We start from the raw sequence: 19,626 nt of genomic DNA on the forward strand, positions 1-19,626 counted from the left end.
GTGTGCGTATGACTTTAGGAGCAACGAGGAGATAAGAGAACGCACCAAGAAGCTTCTCATCACGCTGAAAGTGAAGAGGCGACGTTGGACCTGGCTCGGCCACGTGCTGCGGATGCCAGAAGAGAACTTCGACCTGGCTTGCCTGTTCTTCAAGCCGACCGGATTCCGGCGTCCTGGAAGGCCGCTAAATACAATCTACAGAGTGTATACGGCGGAGCTACGGGATGTTGGTTTGACCTGGAACAAAGCAAGAAGACTGGCGAGCGACAGGGATTCTTGGAGGCGCCACGTGGTGTCCATATGCTCCAGTTAAGGGGCGGATATGGCAAAAGAAGAAGATAAAATAAATGACAGAGTATCTTCTCACAGATATTTATAACTAAATTTGATAGTCAAATGTATGCTTTGATTCAGCTATATGTTAGATAAGTAAAATATGAAATTGAAAATTATTTTAGTTACATACTAGAAAATCATATGAATTTAAGTATTTAAGGCTTACAAAATCTTCTTTCATTCCGGACGATCCACCGCCGATACTCTCCAGTTACTTTGACTGAGCATTTTTAAATCTCCCGTGGGCGCAGTTCAGCCATCTCAATTTCGGTCGTCTAGGTCTTCTCTTACCATTGGGGGTACATAGCCCGCCTTGCCGGTATATCCTCCGGCATTCTATGCACATAACCGATCTAGCGGAGTCTCATATGCCACGTGGTTTTTTCGCCCCTATACAGTGTGTACAGCTTCTCATTTTACCTTTACCTCCAAATGGCATTTTCTTGAACAGCTCCAATGATTCTTCTCAAAACTCTTCACTCAACGATATCCACATTTCTCTCATCCTATTTCCCGAGTGCTCAGTATTCTGATGAAAAGATAATCATCAGTCTGAATTTATCTAATGCTGGATGAAGGCCTCTTCAATCTGATTCCACTTCTCTCTCCCTGTGCATTGCGTTGCCACGTACTTCCGCAGAATTTTATCATTTCATCGATCCAGCGGCCTCTAGGTCTACCTTGCGGACGTTTTGTACCTCTTGGATACCATTGGATGACTAAATTTGTCCATACATGGTCTCTTCTTCGAGCTATGTGTCTAGCCCATCTCCATGTTAGGCTTTTAATGAACTCTATCACATCGCAAACCCTTGTCTGCTTCCTTATCCACTCATTCCTCTTTTTGTCCTTTCGCGTTATGCCCAGTATGTACCTCTCCATACCACGTTGTGCTACTCTAAGTTTCTGGTGTAATGTAAATGTAGTATAATGTAAATGCGAAGTCACTTGCAGCTATCTTAATCAGTATACCAGCGATGTTTTTTTGCTTTAATTTCATACATTTTGGCTCCATATTCTCTTAGAATAGTTTTATTTCAACATCTTTACATTAATAAACAATAAGACAATCACACTACAATCGTTTTTGGGTTACCGTCAACTATTGTAATACAACAAGTTTATATTACGAATCCTTCTAGTTAAATTCCGATCTCTTTGATTCTGTGTTATTTTTGGCGGTAACTATGTATTGAGTAGGTATCTGTGTACGAAGGTTTTTGAGGTGGTCTTTGAGTCAGTTGACCAAACCGCAAGACTACGTTTGCATTAAGCATCACAAAATATACGATACTATAAGGCAGCGATACTTTCTTTCGATATGACGGCCCTACCTACGGACTTATCATAAGGTTTTGTGTTTACCCATGCGTTGAATAAATAAGTTTTTGTATTATAAAAAATACCTTACTGGTGAACTATGTCATAAAGAATTGCTTTTTTGATTCCTACCTCCAAATCTCAAAGAAATATGTTGTTCTTGTGTAGCTATTCTATACACAAGGCGGCTATCGACGGTTAAAGTGATAAATATTATCACTTTATCATATTTACGTATTGAGGGGGTTAATTGTTACAATACGTGAATCGTACAACTCTCTATCTCGCTCTTACGGCTCGTCCTAGGTAGGCGCGTTCAGCGGCGCGTTGAGCGGCGCGCGCAACTCAAACGTATCACCATATAAACGTATAACCAAAAAAAGACGAACATTTTCACCCACGGTTATACGTTTGAGTTGCGCGCGCCCCTCAACGTTTCGCCGACTTCGCCCACGTATGACGCCCAGTAAAAGGTAACACAGCAAAGAGAGGAGCTGTTAATTACTTCAAGTAATTTAATTAATTGATTAATTAACACATTTAATTATCATGCTAATAATATCTAATGGCAACGCGCCAGTCGCATTGTTAGCGCTAAATGAGTTAAACATAGACAGTTTTGACAGCTTAGACGTTTAACTTATTGTAACAATTAACCCCCTCAGTACATAAATATGATAAACTACCCTCGATAGCCGCCTTGTGTATAGAATGCCTGAGTTAATTGCAGAGATAGCGGGAAATTACAAATCAGTGAGTTCTTCGCCGGGGTCGATTGACTGCTGGATGAATTTATCCATTAGCTTATTTCTCTTCTCTCAGTCCATAGCACCTAATATTTGTTGTCACGTAATTTCACCGAAAATGTAATATATTGATCAAGTGGATTTTACACGGGTCTGTAGTTATTCACTGCCACTCAGTAGCGAAGGGTGGAGGTAGGCTGTTAAGATCCGCCATAAAAATTGCACATTAAACTTTGTTAGTCATATGCATTTGTTTTTATTGAACTAAGTCTACAATTTACAGAAGGTGTTGGTTAATAAAAAAAAAAATTAAACCCTGCCTAAATCAAACCAAAATAGTTTTGGTATATTTTGGGCGATATAACAAAATTTTGCACACTTCTTCATTAATACTTATTTGTTTTTGTTGGTATAAGAATACATATTAGGTATATTGTTGATTATTTTTTTAAATTCATTAAGCCTTGCCTAAAATAAACTATAATAGATAAAAAATATTATTCTATCTATAAAATATCCAAAGTTATGTATGATTTAATTGAATAATTTTACATATTTTATAGATGGACGAGTATTTTTTTACTATTATCTATTATGGCTTGATTTTCGCAGGGTTTATTTGAACTTTTAAAACTAACCAACAGCATCTGTAAATTTGTAGTCTAATTTCAATGAAAACAAATGTGTATGACTGACAAAGTTTAGTGTGTACTATTTATCTTAACAGCCTACCTCCACCCTTCGCCACTAAGTCTGCCACTTAGATATCAGCGTACCCCTAATGGATTTTTAAGCGTTGTTAGTGTTTGTAAGATATGATTTTGAAAAGGGTTTGAAAAAGATAACTGAGTTTAAAATATTTCAATCACACTTATCTACTGTTATAGACTAAAATTCGACTATTTTTTTTAATGAAATCTTCGATTAATTAAAAATTACATCAGTATTGGTAACTAATCCCGGTTGCTATCATGAGGTCATCGTTAAAATGTTTGAACTACGATTAGAGTCATTTACATATTTGTGATTCGTGGTCACCTAAAATTCATTTATTGCTGACATATTAACAAAATTAAATGATATGAATACGTGTGTAAATCTAATAAACACATTTTTTCGATTTTTTTTTGGCGCATTTGACGCTTTTGATGAAACCAATCATTGCCCACTGAAGAAGGAAGCCAATACATTACACGACTGGTCCTACTTTTCGCCCCTCCCGTTGTCTATAGATGACCTGTCATTTCCTGTCATTGTCTATAGAGTGCTCATGCTCAGTTCTTGTCGGAGTATTCTTAGTTTCAGATTATTTTAACGTATCTTGGACACCTTGGAGTTCATCTGATTTAGTGGTTATGTGTTATTAATAATAGACGATCAAAGTTAGTAAACTTCTTCTGTGTATAATGATATCATAATACACTAGGACGTTTGTCAATGTGACAGTCGATTCTAAACGACAATAACTAATAACTTATTTATACTCTTCAGTCATTATATAATATCAAACTCTGCTTGCAAGTATGTTATCAATAAATAGTATGGCAGTGGACCACTCGTTGCTTGTGCAAAAAGTTATGCTCAAGCTTTATTAATCTAAAGATGGCGGTGAACCAATTCGTCAGAACCAAAGCCGGTCAAACAATTATTGAATTATAATATTAATACTATCGACCGAATATACTTGATGGAATTTGAATTTAAATTCTAATGGATTTAAGTTTTGTACTATTCCATTTTAGTCGTTTTTTTCGACCCGGGTTTCGCCTTTCGGCATCATCAGGCGCCGTGTACACTCACCAAAGGCAAACACACACTGACAACAAACACTCTTAACGCTAGCTTATATAAGAAAATCAATACAATAAAGTAGGTAATACTCCATTACCTACCTATCTAGTCAGAGGTCACAAAAAATACAACAAACAAATTATGAATACTTGAAGTGTCAGTAAAAACCCTATCTTATTAATAACAATACACTCGATAGCATATTATAATAAATCGTCAAAGCCTAATAATAGATCATTATTCTTTATAATAAATAATAAAAATACTCGCAGTGTGCAATATACGCAGTGCGCACTCACTAATTCCGATACAATATAGTAATTACGGCGTGCGTTTGTAGTAAGTACGCGTTTAACGCAACAAAAGTATTATTATCGGGATAATTCTGTTTTAATAATATTTTTCATGTAAATAGTTTATCAAATATACAATAATTTGATGCAGTCTCTCATTTCACAGGCAAATAACTATCATTTGTATTATAATGTGAATGTTTTGGATTCGGTACAAGTCCATCATACTTTTTGTTAAAATTGGTCAATGCATTTACCTACTTATATATATTTTTTTTTCAGACCAAGAAGAAAATCACACCATGAACAAGTTACCTCATCCATTCTTAAATGGCCTCAAACAGATTCCTGTGGGGAAGGAAAAAGATTTGACAGTTATCAGAGACTGGTAAGAATTTAATTATTTTTCTTTGTGTTCGTTCCCAAGATGTAGCATATGGCCACCATGCGAAATAAATATTACATGATGGCTTCTTTCCCAAGGTGACAAATTGTACATTAATATAACAACGTATGTAGTTGGAATTAGACGATCGAAGATTCGAAAGTAGTCCCTACGAAGGTAGTATCGAAGTATATTAGAAAACTGTAGTGGTTTATAATAAAATGTATTTTGTAAGTTATTACTTATTAACAACTACTAATTTTTGTTTTTGGATAGGCACACAGTATATTAAAAAACGGGACTTATCTTTTTACGTCGTCTTTATTGTTTCACTTGATATTAGAGACGACATCACGATATAATATATAAGTATATGTATACAATTTTATAATACACTCAGATAAAATTAATTAGTTTTACATCATTCGCGGATGGACGACGTCTATGTGTACAGACTGTTTGATTACGTGTTTTTAATATCGACCGATACAGTTAGTTTTATTTTCTGCTTATAGATATTACTATAAAGTAGGGATTGCAATACCGAATGAAAATATCAATACCGATTTTTCTGTATTCCTTAAGGGCGGACGTGCTCAGCGTGGGTCAAAATTGAGCTTTTTTTCTATTTTCAAAGGATGATCCTGGACATACCTTAAACGTTATAGATAATCTATTTATATAATTTTGAAGCCTTATTATCTTTTATATTTATTTTAAACATTTCATGATTGCATAAAGTATTTTTATTACATAAAATAGTATTCTTATAAACCTCTCGCTCTTATGTTTTAGAATATAGTCATATTTTAGTACATAAATGTGCAGTGGTGTTAAGATTTTTTACATTTATTAATTTTTAAACGCATTTATAAAACCATCAGTATAATTTATATTGACATTATTATAGTGAAATATTTACGATAAAAAATTATATTGATAATCTCTGTGATCCCAAATTTGACAAGAATTAGGCATTTTATTATTCAAACAATGGGCAAGATTAACACATTTGAAGATAATTCTAAAGATACTAATTATAAGCTATGTCTTTGACCATTCGAGTGTGATAAACATCCTACGAATAATGATTGCTTTATAATAATTATTGACCTAAGAATAAGGTAGTGTTTTTTTATTGTAAAGATTTCACTATAATAATGTCGATATAAATTATGCTTTACGCGTTACATGCGTTTAAAAATTTATAAATGTTAAAAATCTTAACACCACTGCACATTTATGTACTGAAATATGACTATATTCTAAAACATTAGAGCGAGAGGTTTAAAAGAATACGATTTATGTAATAAAAATACTTTATGCAGTCATCAAATGTTTAAAATAAATATAAAGGATAATAAGGCTTCAAAATTATATAAATAGATTATATACAACGCTTAAGGTATGTCCAGGATCATGCTTTGAAATTAGAACAAAAGCTCCATTTTGACCTACGCTGAGCTTCGTTGAAACATAAAAAAATACTTATCAGTAAATATAGCTATTAAAATTTCTTTAAAACATTATTTTATAGCAAAAACCTACCTACCTACATTTTTATTTTATTACGACATTGACATTCAAAATATGTATTGATGATAATATTGTAGAATTGGTGACTTTTTACAAATAATTTGAATAAATTGATAAATTTCACAAACACCCTCAAAAAGACTAGTTCAGTTAAGCGTCAATTACATTGAGCTTCTTTAAGAGCTATTTCTTGGCGAATTTAATAGCGGGCGATTCAGCTACTGCGATTTGATGATTACACACAAAACTTTCCATTCGCTGAGAAGCTGCAAGCCAGCGACTAGTTTGCCAGAACGTAGTTCGTTTTTTTACCGGGGGGTTGCTACTGCGCTCTACCGCGCAGACGCAGTAGGCCCACACGCCGGCGTGTAGCGTGTAAAGTTGACCGGCTTTCAACTTTTCTTGGTAGAATGCTTAAAACCTGCCTGTTAGCTTGTTCGGTGATTACACTGGGCGACTTTACAGGCAGATTATAAATTCGCCAACAAACAGCTCATAAAGAAGCTCAATGTAATTGACGCTTTAGACGTGAAAATAAGTGCGTTTGCAGGAAATGATTCTTCAATTGAAAGCTTGTACAGTCATCAATAATCTTCAAAATTATATAAATAAAGTATCTACAACGTTAAAGGAATGTCCAGGGTTATGCTCTGAAAATACCATAAAAGTTCCATTTTGACCTACGCTGAGCATGTGGGCCGTTAAATCATAACGAATTTTTTTTCAATCCTTTCAAATACCAGGAATCGCTGTCATTTTGTTTATATAAACAGTTCATTTGTTTTCTTTTGTTTTAAATTTCGAATTTCGTTTTATAGCGAAAATTAGACGATCTTTACTGTATCCTACCGCCAAAATGTATTTTGGATTTACAACGTTTACAGAATAAAGCAAGGACATTTATTATTTTGTTCGTAAAAAGGGCATACCTATTACACAGGGCACCTTACAAGGTTAGTTCAAAATGGTAGCGAAGGGCGGAGGTAGAAGATCCGCCACAAATAGTGCACATTAAACTTTGTCAGCCATGCGTATTTGTTTTTATTGAACTAAGACTACAATTATTATTTACAGATAGTTTAGTCAGTTTTTAGAAATCAATTAAACCCTGCCTAACCAAACCATAATGATATTTATATTAGGCGATACGCAAAAATTGTGCACACTTTTTCATTCATACTTATTTGTTTCAGTTGGATTGAGAATATATATTACACATATTGTTGGTTTATTAGTCAATTATTCAATAAAATTATTCATTAAGCTCTCTCGAAAACAAACTATACCTAATAGATGAAACATTAATATTATTCTATCTATAAAATATCTAAAGATATGTATGATTTAATTGCAAAATTTGAGATATTTTATGGATAGATGGGTATTTTTTTGACTATTATTTAATATTTATGGATGAGGAAGCAGACAAGGGTTTGCGATGTGATAGAATTCATTAAAAACCTCAAATGGGGATGGGCTGAACACATAGCTCGAAGAAGAAACAATCGTTGAACAAATATAGTCATCCAGTGGTATGCAAGAGGTACAAAACGTCCACAAATGGACCCAGACCGCTGGATCGTAAGGAAGTACGTGGCAACGTAACGCGCAGGACCGAGAGAAGTGGAATCAGATTGGAGAGGCCTTCATCCAGCAGTGGATAGATTCAGGCTGATGATGATTTATTATGGCCTGAAATTTTTTCAACTCAAGTTGAAAATGTCCCTCTGAGGCGGACGAAACCGGTCCTAATCTATTGATTAAAAGTGGAATAACGCTACAAAAAAATGCGTTTTATTATATTAAAACAACAATACAATGCAGTTCCACCATGAATTGACAGTTAACAAAATAAAAGAAATTGTTATAGTATTATTTCAATGAAAACAAATACGCATGACTGTGTATGAAGTTTAATGTGCACTATTTATGGCGGATCTTAACAGCCTACCTCCACCCTTCGCCACTGGTTCAAAATGTATAATATTAAATTACTTGTCAAACCTGTATCCCAAATTGAATTGGTACACCTGCTTGAGTTTAATAAAATATAGGTCCCGACGCAAACGCACCGATACATGTATATATTACATAAACAAATGAATGTTGCGCAATTTGTAATGTCTGTTCAATTTTCTTCGCGTGTGCTCTTTCGTTTACTTACCTTTTATACTCCTCTATCTATGTGGTGCACAACCAGTGACACACGTATCTGTTACGTAGTTCTGGCTTTTTAAATGTCAATGAGTGTATCTATAAAATATTAATACAATCGACCGAATGTACTTGATGTAATTTGAATTTAAATTCTAATGGATTTATGTTTTGTACTATTCCATTTGAGTCGTATTTTGCGACCCGGGTTTCGGTTTTCTACATTTTCAGGCACTAGTACACGTTGTGTTAAGTTCGTTGAATTAAGAATACATATTACACAATATGTTGTTAGCTATTTTACAACGTTTTTCTTAGCTCGTATTCTTGTTTGTCCGGTGGTTGTTTATCCAGTAAAAATCTTGCAATCGATTTTTAACTAACTTCCCGACTAGCTGGACATTTGAAACTTTTAGGATATATCAGAACACGATGTCAATGATTTCTTTTAATACTTTTAGCCGTCTTTAAGTAGAATTGAATTCATTTTCAGTTAATTCTGTTTTGTATGAAAAGTTAATCCAATCCAGTGCAATCCACTATTATTGGTTGCTAAGGGGGTAGTCCTAGCAACTAAATTATTAATATATACGTGCGTTACTATGGAAATCAAAATAACATTTCAGTATTCTATATTTGTTTGTTGCATAATAGCAAAAAAATGATTTGTTGACGATTGCCTTATTTGTCCTAAATTATTAATATATAGAAATGTCAAGTTTATATGATTCAACAGAAAATTCAAAAACATGGTATATAAAAAGTTATTTTTATCTTTATCTCTACTGACTATAATAGTGGAACAACTTATCTTTGAAATTGCGCGGATTGAGATTTTTTATACTGCGCACGAATTTTAATTAATGCTACCGTTATTATTTCCTACTGCTCTTACATTAAACTCATTGCATAGTTTTCTCTCGCTCGGCGTCGCCCTAACTACGTCATATTTTCAGTCAAAACTATCGAACGATTTATGTTTATAGTACATAAATCAACTTATTAAATAAGCAATACTCTACACAGTGCCTGAGACTCTGCGATAGGAGAACGAGATCAATATAACGATTCAATACAGTTCATCTATTCTATACACAAGACTGCTTTCGGCCGCTATCTAGAGTAGGAAAGTATCCAAGTATTGGCACTTATTGTAACAGTTACAATAAGGTAGTTGTAATACTTGTAATTGTTACAATAAGTGCTATGTTTTAACAGCACCTCTCTTAGCTATCATAAATAGTGATATAAGAGTGAGATATACAGTTAAGACAGCTAACTTTTTCCAATAAGTGTTAATATTTCGATACTTTACTACCCTCTTTAGCTGCCGTAAAGGCCGAAAGCAGTCTTGTGTATAGAATAAATGAGGTGCTCATTATTATTATTATATACACAATACTGCTAACAGCCGCTGTCGGCAGTTATCGATGGTGGATTAGCATTTGTTTGTATTGAGGTATTATAATTGTTACAATAAGTTAGCCGTCTAAACAGTCAAAACTATCTATACAATATAGCACAGCCAAGAGAAGTGCTGTTAAAACATAGCATTTATTGTAATAATTACAACTAACTTATTGTAAAAATTATAATACTTCGATACAAAATATGAAAAACTACCCTTGATAGCGGCTAATAACAGTATTGTGTATAGAATACATGCGCAGGAACATTGCCGACTCAAGTAGAAAGCCGATACATTCACAACGACTGGTCCTGCTTTTTCCGCCTCTCCCATTATTGTCTAAGGATGACCTGTCATTGCCTGTCATTTTTCTATAGAGTGCTCATACTGACGCGTCTGTCATGTTCACACAAGGAATGGTTTGATTTGAATAGATAAGTTACATGATAAATAATACACTAGCATTAACATACCTTATACAAATGTAATGCATAGATCAATGCTACATATTTTTTGGAAATCGATATTACCACCGGTTTTGTGTGAAGGACTAGTCTGACTTTGACAGCTGATGAATAAAAGGAATGTATATTATTTATAATTTATTAATATATTTGATTTGAGAATTTTTTATAATTTAATTTGAAATGAGAAAGGGCTGAATTAATATGTTAAGCAATCTGTGATCTGATTTTGAAAGCTGAACAGTGGACCACTCGTTGATTGTGCAAAAAAATATGCTCAGGCTTTATTAATCTAAAGATGGCGCTGGCAGGAATCATTTTAGACTTATATAATCTTGGTTTTTCCATCACTGGCGCGTAATTTCCGCTTGAACCTAGAGTCATCAACCAGAGAAAGTTCTCCATTGCGAGTCATTGCGAGGAATTCCGCGAGTCAATAATAATAATTCATTTTTATGTACTCTGTGATGCAATTGTGGTGCTATTTGTTAGCACTTTTCCACCATATTACTCTGCAGTTTGCAAACAATTACGATTTTTAAAATTGCTTATCACGCTTTTGTAATTCCGAACCTGACCAGTAAGGCGGAAATGGCAGCTCAACCAGTGACTATGGTTACATGTAAATTGTACGTACAACATTTCACCGTGGCACAGTTCACCGTGAGCTATCTTTTCGGAAAGAAATGAACGTATACTATACGGTATCCAATTTTATTAGATTCAACATGAACATTAATTCGATTTTCATAGCTGATTTTAGCAAAATTCATGAATTCAATAATGAAAACCTAACCTAACCTAACAAATAATCCAGTACATCAGCTATTTTTTTGCCGCTGGCTTCCTGTAAAGTGTAAACCGACAAGAACCGTGTTTTATTTAGACATGAATTTAATGTCGGTACCATACAACCCAAAGTGGTTGGACAGTCTTTAATATACGGCCATATATTTCCGATACAACATTTCACGGTGAAATGTAATACTGCGAACTGCATACGTACAAATTTCCGTGCACGGTCGCCACCACAGAACAGATAATAAATAGAATGGTGAAGCAGGCTTTTGAATGTGTGAGTGTCCTACGAAAATGAAGCACGCATTATGCACGTGAAATAGTGTGTGTAATACTCCAATATTAAATGAGCGTAAATGCATAAACCGAGAGCAGTTTTTAGTATTCGACGTAAAACGTATTATTAACACGTGTGTAAGGTTAACCCGGTTCTTCCTTACTCGAGTCGGTTACCTGCTATCGCCTTACCCGTTGTGTATTTCAGTTCCCATTATTTCTGAGTTCCCTGGTCGCCACGGACCCAATTGTGCTTTGGCTGAATTAATTTAGGTAAAGGCGACCCATTTTTTGGATCGTGGGTTCTATGATACGCCCGATTAAGACTTCAATGACAAAATACGAAGCTCCTTGACTGACATGACAATATTCATCATCAGAGTTTAACGAATGGATGATCACGTCTATGTAAATCGGATAATAATTAATACCATACGTTCAGCCGTTACTCTTGTCATTCTAACTTCCAACCATAGTATTGATGTTAGCAGTCGCGCACCCAGGATTTAATATTGGGGGGGGGGGGCAAAAAGAACAATGTAAATTAGTCCCATTGGCTCTTTTTCTTCTTCATATAATTATTTTTACATATTCACAATACACGGCGGTATATGTGTACAGTTTCTCCTAGTTTTTAATAAATTGGAGGCATAACGGCGGTAACCGTTGAGACCGACACATAATAATCAGAAAATATATTGCACAATTATATAATCTAAAATGTTAATGGCTATGAACTATAATAGCACCGCAGGCGACTTTTTTTTACTATTAAAGCTAATTTATGATGTGTGTTTATCTCACTTATCTGATTAACCCGACACGCCAGGGCCCCCACAGCCCGGGCCCCCAGGCTAGAGCCCTGTCAGCCCTCTCCAGCCATGACCTACACCACTCCGGAATTCGGGGGGACACCGAGATTTTTTTGACAGTTCCATTAAGGATTGGGTTTCTAAAAAAACCCGACATTAGTGTTTCGAAATTTTTATGTTAGAAATTAAAATCATTTTTTTGCCGTGTTTTTATTTGTCTAAGCAGGAGGTCTAAGAATGTATAGTTTATTGGCTTTCAATTTGAATGTTTAAGTCATTCTGATAATTTTCAAGTTTGGGGGGTGCCAGTGCCCCTTGCCCCCCCCCCTGGGTGCGCCACTGGATGTTAGCAGTATATTAATTTTCTTCATTCTTAATCTAAATTCATCTGACATAGATTCCGCTTAAAAGTTCACTCAAATAAACGTTATTTTGGACTGGCCATATTATTTTTTAACTGTAATGTGAATGCCTATGTTAATTTTAGACCGCGCATTCACGGTTACTTGCGTTAACATATATATTAATTACAAGGTACTTCAACGTAATTTTATATGTAGGTATTAATTGAAAGAACGGCTCGTGATTGTCGCACAGTTATTATTAATTAAATAGTATAGCATATCGTCTCTGTTCTGGCAGAACACACTAACTGGAGAATAATAGTTTTGAGTAATTTGACTTTGAAGTTGTTAAAATGTTTGAAATAATGGTCTATCATGTGAGTTTATTAAGTAATCGTAAAAAGGATGACTTTAAAATAAAGACTGTTTATTTATTAAGAAGGTTTCCAGACGGTAAAGTTTGAAATAAGGAGCATTTTGGTACTAACTCAATATGTCATTTTTTCGAATTAGTTCTGCCAGAACAGTGAAGATATAGTGTCGTGTGCATGCCCCCCACAAGAGGGGGGGGGGGGCTGACAGGGCTCTAGCCTAGGTGCCCGGGCTCAGGAGAGGCCCGGCGAGGTCAGTCGACCAGATAAGTGAGATAAACACACAGCAGAAATTTGCTTTAATAGTAAAAAAAGTCTTCCTTCGATAATCTTATTACTTAAAATTATATGGTCAAACGATACAATTTTTAATTATGTATCGACACTCGACAACTCCTTAATTCAAATCGCACCGTGAGTGTAAAACCAACGTATGTGCAAATTACATAGTTTGGAGATATAAGGGTTTGAAGTTTTCATTTGGTCAGGATAAATAGAGTTTCTAAAATAAAACCATAATATTTGGTGTATGTATACATTATGACATGTTATTTTATTAATTTCATTTTTTTTCATATAAATCCATCAAGATTACAAGTTTTAGCTGTTGCTATGGTTTTACACTTTCATGATGCATAGAAAATGTTGATATTTCGCAGTTACCTGAATTGCAGTAAGATTTTTATTGGGAACTTTGGTAATACCATTATAATATAATATATTATATTATTATTAAATAAATCAAGAATGATATTTACCTATAATATTTTGATATTTTAAGCTTACTAACTATAATTTATTAAAATAGATGCATACAATTTTAAACCAAAATAAAAATAGCAAATTACAATAATTATAATGTTTTTATAATTAATTTTATCGACGTCAATTATTATCTGAATCTGTATTTAAATGTGTAGATGAAGGTTTTTTTTTATAAAAATTGTGGTGTATTTCTGGTATCACTTTTGATGAACATAGGGAAATCAAGTCATTTAATTTTGCTTCGGAGATCCGAGGTGGTTTTATAAATGCTTTGTGTAGTTGAGGTTGTACTGATTGACGTCCGCCCTAACGTTTTCTAATATTTATTATATCAAACACTTCTGTTTCATACTTGCAATAAGGGTTATTACAGGCAATAAGGATTGTTTTTCCTCACTTCAATAACGCGAATGTCTACCCAACTAACCTTTTTACTATTTTCGTTGAGTTGAAAATTATTGCCCATTTCATTTGCTAACTTGTGAAAATCAAAAATCTCGTCAGTGCCAATTTCCAGTGATTCACTGGAATCCACTGTATTGGTATATAAATTGGACCTGACTTCAAGACTATTTTTTTGTTTCTCTATGCAAGAGTGTTATAGAGTCACCCTCGTTCCAGGTGTGTCCTACGACCAAAAAGTTGTGTGTGATTTTTGGGATATTAAAATTCTGGACGGCGTATAAATACATTGCTGTAATAAATTTATTTTTATTCTGTCCGGCACAATTATCCGAATAAAAAATGACTTCCTTCCCAATTGATTGGTCTTCCAAAAATTTTACAACACAAGAACCAATTGCATTGGCCCCTTTGTTTGTAGTCCCTTCATGCTAAACAAAACAGTAACCATTTTTATTATTAATGTGTGTAAGATGGTAAAATTATAGGTTGAAAGCTTTCTTTTATAATATAGCACTGATATCTGGGCATTTGGTGTAGATAATATTATGGCCTGCAGATTATAGCAACATACTATTTTATTCGTCTTTCGCCTTCTGTGTTCTCAATAATTGTTTATTTTTTTTGATGAATGTCATATATTATTTAACTTGAATTATATTTTTCTCTTCGCTACTGCAATTTTTATATTTTTTACAAAAGTCACATAGGTCCTTGTTTGGTTGAAAAAAGCCTATGGGTATGGGCAAACCAGCAGCATCCTTATCTATATCCAACATGGGTTCTTCAGCATCAGAAAATGTACTTGTCACATTTTTGAAAATCTGTAACATTGCAAAAACAAAAATATCATAGATCTGATTGATATACTGTTGTGTTAATTGAAAGAGTTTATTATTATAGGTGCATAAAATAAATACATAGGTACATAAGATAAGTCGATAATAATAAGTTTCATAACAATAATAATATTAAGGTTAGTTTTGTATATCATTTTAGTATAATATTTTATCACAAAGTCTTACCTTTTTAGAAGTTTTTCAGCTTTTAAAGCTAACTCCACCATCATTCGAATCCTTAAACTCATATTTGATAAAAAAAAATACACTGCACTACATTACTTGAATCAAAGGAAACAATAATGTGTTGTAGAATACGTCTAGATGCGTTATCAAAGTCTTAACACTGAATCATTTCAATAATTGCCTGCTATCACAATAATAAAAACAATGCCTCATTGCATACACCAAAAGAATGCGTCTGATGGTCGGGTTTCACAATTAGTCATGGATAATCATTTGCAGATACTATGGTTTTACATTAACAATGGAAGTAAATCTTTGTATTGTAAAACCCAAATATCTGTCTTTTTTAATGAAAATTTTTAAGTTTGCAGTAACTTCAATTTTACATTATCAAGTTTATGACTTTTACAGTTGTTTTGCATTTAAATCTCGAAATTGAAAAATTTGCACTTGCTATGGTTTTACACTCACGGTGCGAAATGGATATTATATTAAAATATACAACAAAATACACATTAATTTTACCGCGTACACCATTTGGAAAACGCTACTGTACAGCATCACACTGCCTTTATTATTAAAGATAGGTAGGGGGCCTGCCAAAGATCCCTGGTATAGGGGCCCGGTTCAGGATGTGGAAGCCATGGTCGTGTGTCCCAGGTTCGAATCCTGAGTCTGACAAATAGGTTGGGAAACACTGATTTAGACGGTTAACTTATTGTAACAATTAACCTCCTCAATACATAAATATGACTAACTACCGTCGATAGCTGCAGATAGCTGCCTTGTGTATGGAATAGACCCACAGGACCACAGTATAAAACAAAAACAAAAAATTGGATTATTGACATCATTGGAGATGCAGGTAAATAGACCCACGATGGTCGCGCGGCTTAAGCGTCGGGTCGGTGTCGTGGGTCCCAGGTACGAATCCTGGATCTGGCAAGTACACATATTGTTTTTCAATTTGTGTTTGAGTCAGAGTATGGACCTAATATGTTAAGCAAGTGGCTGACATCCATATCAAGTAAAAACAAAATCTGTTACTACAAACTTCCACTCTGTGGAGGCCCATATGATCTTATTAAAATCGGACATGGTCGAAAAAAAAATGAAAGTAACTACAAGGGCTGTTTGATGTAAGGTAAAGAAAAAAGAAGACAATTAGTCGAGTTAAAATTTATTTGCTATTCCGCGCATCTATTCTATACACAAGACTGCTATCAACCGCAATCGGCAGCTATCGAGGGTAGTTTTTCAAAGTTTTGTATCGAAGCATTAAGCACATGTAACAATTAAAATAAGATAGTTGTAATTGTTAAAATAAGTGCTATGTTTGAACAGCACCGCTCTTAGCTGTGCTAAATTTTAGAGCGAGATAGACAGTTTTGACTGTTTAGACTGATAGACAGGGAGGTAGTCAACCTTTTTATTCCTATAGCCCACTTTTGTATTTCTATTAGTAGTAAAATTTTCTAACCGCCTACCGGTTCCACATTAATGTTGATTTATAAAGTATGGAAGTAACTTTAATTTATAACATTTATACAGCAGATTTACAGCAAGTTAAAGCATATAATAATAATTACTTACCAAATATTTTATGTCAGATTTCGCTAAGTTTGGCAGAATAAATCTCTATAAAACAACTTACTGTAGTTAAATCTATATTTTTATTTATACTTTGCGTACATAATATAAGCATGAAGTCTGATGAGAATATATTTAATTACATAATTAAATTTTTAATGAGATCCCTGAGGCTGATGCTGCGAAACTAAATACTGGTTATCTGAACATTAAATTGTCACGGGGAATTTTATGAAAACATAATGAAAATGTTTTTAAAACCCCTGCCGCCCACCACGAAAGCTGGAACGCCCACTAGTGGGTGGTTGGAACCAGGTTGACTATACCTGGTTTAGACGGCTAACTTATTTTTACAATTATAATACGACGATACAAACATATGAAAAACTACACTCGGTAGCTGCCGATAGCAGTCTTGTGTATAGAATAGATGCGCAGGACTTAGTTATGGAATGATGAATTATATTATACTTATTAGTTACTAGCTGAAGTACCCGGCTTCGCACAGGGTCGCTTCGTGGTTATATTTATCTTAGATATTTGAAAAATAATAAGAGGTAATTATTTTTTTAATATTAAAATATCTGTGTAATACAATATGGCAATATGAAAATAATTCTAATAGGAGTAAAGGTCAAACATAAGAACACTAAATTAAAATCGAATCCAAAATATGAAAACGTTATTAATGTTATTAATATGTAGTAAAAAAAAAATCAAAATTGGATGGAACAAACAAACAACAAACTTTGTATTTTATATAATAATAATTTAGAAACCTTCGCAGGTGTGCGCACAACAACTGACAAAAGTTTCATCGCAATCGGATGAATGGTATAGGAACGCATACGAATAGTAGAAGAAGATGATTTTCTAAATTAGAAATCTTCGTGGACATGCGCATGACAACTCACCAAAGTTTCATTGCAATCGGATTAATGGTATAGGAACGCATACGAATAGAAGAAGAAGAAGATGGTTGTACTAATTCAAAAACCTTCGCGGGCGTGCGCACAACAACTGGTCAAAATTTCATCACAATCGGATGAATGGTATAAGAACGCATACAAATAGAAGAAGAAAAAGATGATTGTACTAATTCAGAAACCTTTGCGGGCAAGGGCACAACACTTGATCAAAATGTCATTGCAATCGGATGAATGGTATAGGAACGCATAAGAATAGAAGTAGAAGATGATTTTCTAATTCAGAAATCTTTGTGGGCATGCGCACGACAACTCACCAAAGTTTCATTGCAATCGGATGAATGGTGTAGGTACGCATTCGAATAGAAGAAGAAGATGATGGTTTTACTAATTCAGAAACCTTTGCAGGCGTGCGCACGACAACTCACCAAAGTTTCATTGCAATCGGATGAATCGTATACGAACGCATACGAATAGAAGAAGCTGGTTGTACTAATTTAGAAACCTTCGCGGGCTTGCGCACAACAACTGGTCAAATTTTCATCGCAATTGGATGAATGGTATAAGAACGCATACGAATAGAAGAAGATAGAATGAAGAAGAAGAAGAAGATGATGATTTTTCTAATTCAGAAACCTTCATGAATGTGCATACAACCACTTACCAAAATTTCATTGCAATCGGATGAATGGTATAGGAACCAAGGAAGAAGAAGAAGATACTTGTACTAATTCAAAAACCATTGCGGGTGTTACCACAATAACTGACGAAGGTTTCATCGCAATCGGATGAATGGTATAAGGACCATACGAATAAAAGAAGATAGAATGAAGAAGAAGAAGAAGATGGTTGTACTAATTCAGAAACCTTTGCGGGTGTTGGCACAATTATTGACGAAAATTTTATTGCAATCGGATGAACGGTATAGGAACCATACGAATAAAAGAAGATATAATGAAGAAGAAGAAGAAGATGATGATTTTTCTAATTCAAAAACCTTTATGGATGTGCATACAACCACTTACCAAAATTTCATTGCAATCGGATGAATGGTATAGAAACCATACGAATAAAAGAAAATAGAATGAAGAAGAAGAAGAAGGTGATGATTTTTCTAATTCAGAAACCTTCACGGGTGTGCATACAACCACTTACCAAAATTTCATTGCAATCGGATGAATGGTATAGTAACGCATACGGGACAGACACACAGACAGACAGACATACAGACAGACAGACATTCATTTTTATATATTAGTATAGCCTATACTCTTCCCGCAAGTGCAAGCAATAAGTTTACAAAGTTTTATCGCAATCGGATGAACGGTATGGCTGCGCATTAAATACGAACAAACAAACACACAAATAAATTTTTATATTAGTTACTAGCTGAAGTACCCGGCTTCGCACAGGGTCGCTTCGTGGTTATATTTATCTTAGATATTTTAGATTAAGAGGTAATTATTTTTTTAATATTAAAATATCTGTGTAATACAATATATCAATATGAAAATAATTCTAATAGGAGTAAAGGTCAAACAAAAGAACACTAAATTAAAATCGAATCCAAAATACGCAAACGTTATTAATGTTAATAATATGCACTAACAAACCAAAATTGGATTAAACGAACTTTGTATTTTATATAATACTAATTTAGAAACCTTTGCAGGTGTGCGCACAACAACTTACAAAAATTTCATCGCAATCAGATGAATGGTATAAGAACGCATACGAATAGAAGAAGATAGAATAGATGAAAAAGAAGAAGAAATAGTTGCCTCAATTCAGAAACCTTGGCGGGCGTGAGCACAATACTTGATCAAAATTTCATTGCAATCGGATGAATGGTATAGGAACGCATACGAATAGAAGAAGAAGAAG

The 19,626-nt window shown here is 34.1% G+C and overlaps 1 protein-coding gene across 2 annotated transcripts in view; it reads left to right on the top strand.

Annotated features, from left to right (window-relative positions):
- The window catches only part of LOC147069752 (retinaldehyde-binding protein 1-like), a 118,935-nt gene that overhangs the window by 68,151 nt on the left and 31,158 nt on the right, over positions 1-19,626 (top strand). For both annotated transcript variants that reach the window (XM_085950637.1, XM_085950638.1), the window contains exon 2: positions 4,769-4,874. In XM_085950637.1, coding sequence (XP_085806763.1) covers positions 4,769-4,874 — 106 coding nt within the window. The remainder of the gene's footprint in view (positions 1-4,768; positions 4,875-19,626) is intronic.

This window comes from Rhyacophila brunnea, unplaced genomic scaffold, assembly GCF_057557595.1.
Source record: "Rhyacophila brunnea isolate RB1 unplaced genomic scaffold, BYU_Rbru_1.0 scaffold_23, whole genome shotgun sequence".
Lineage (NCBI taxonomy): Eukaryota > Metazoa > Arthropoda > Insecta > Trichoptera > Rhyacophilidae > Rhyacophila > Rhyacophila brunnea.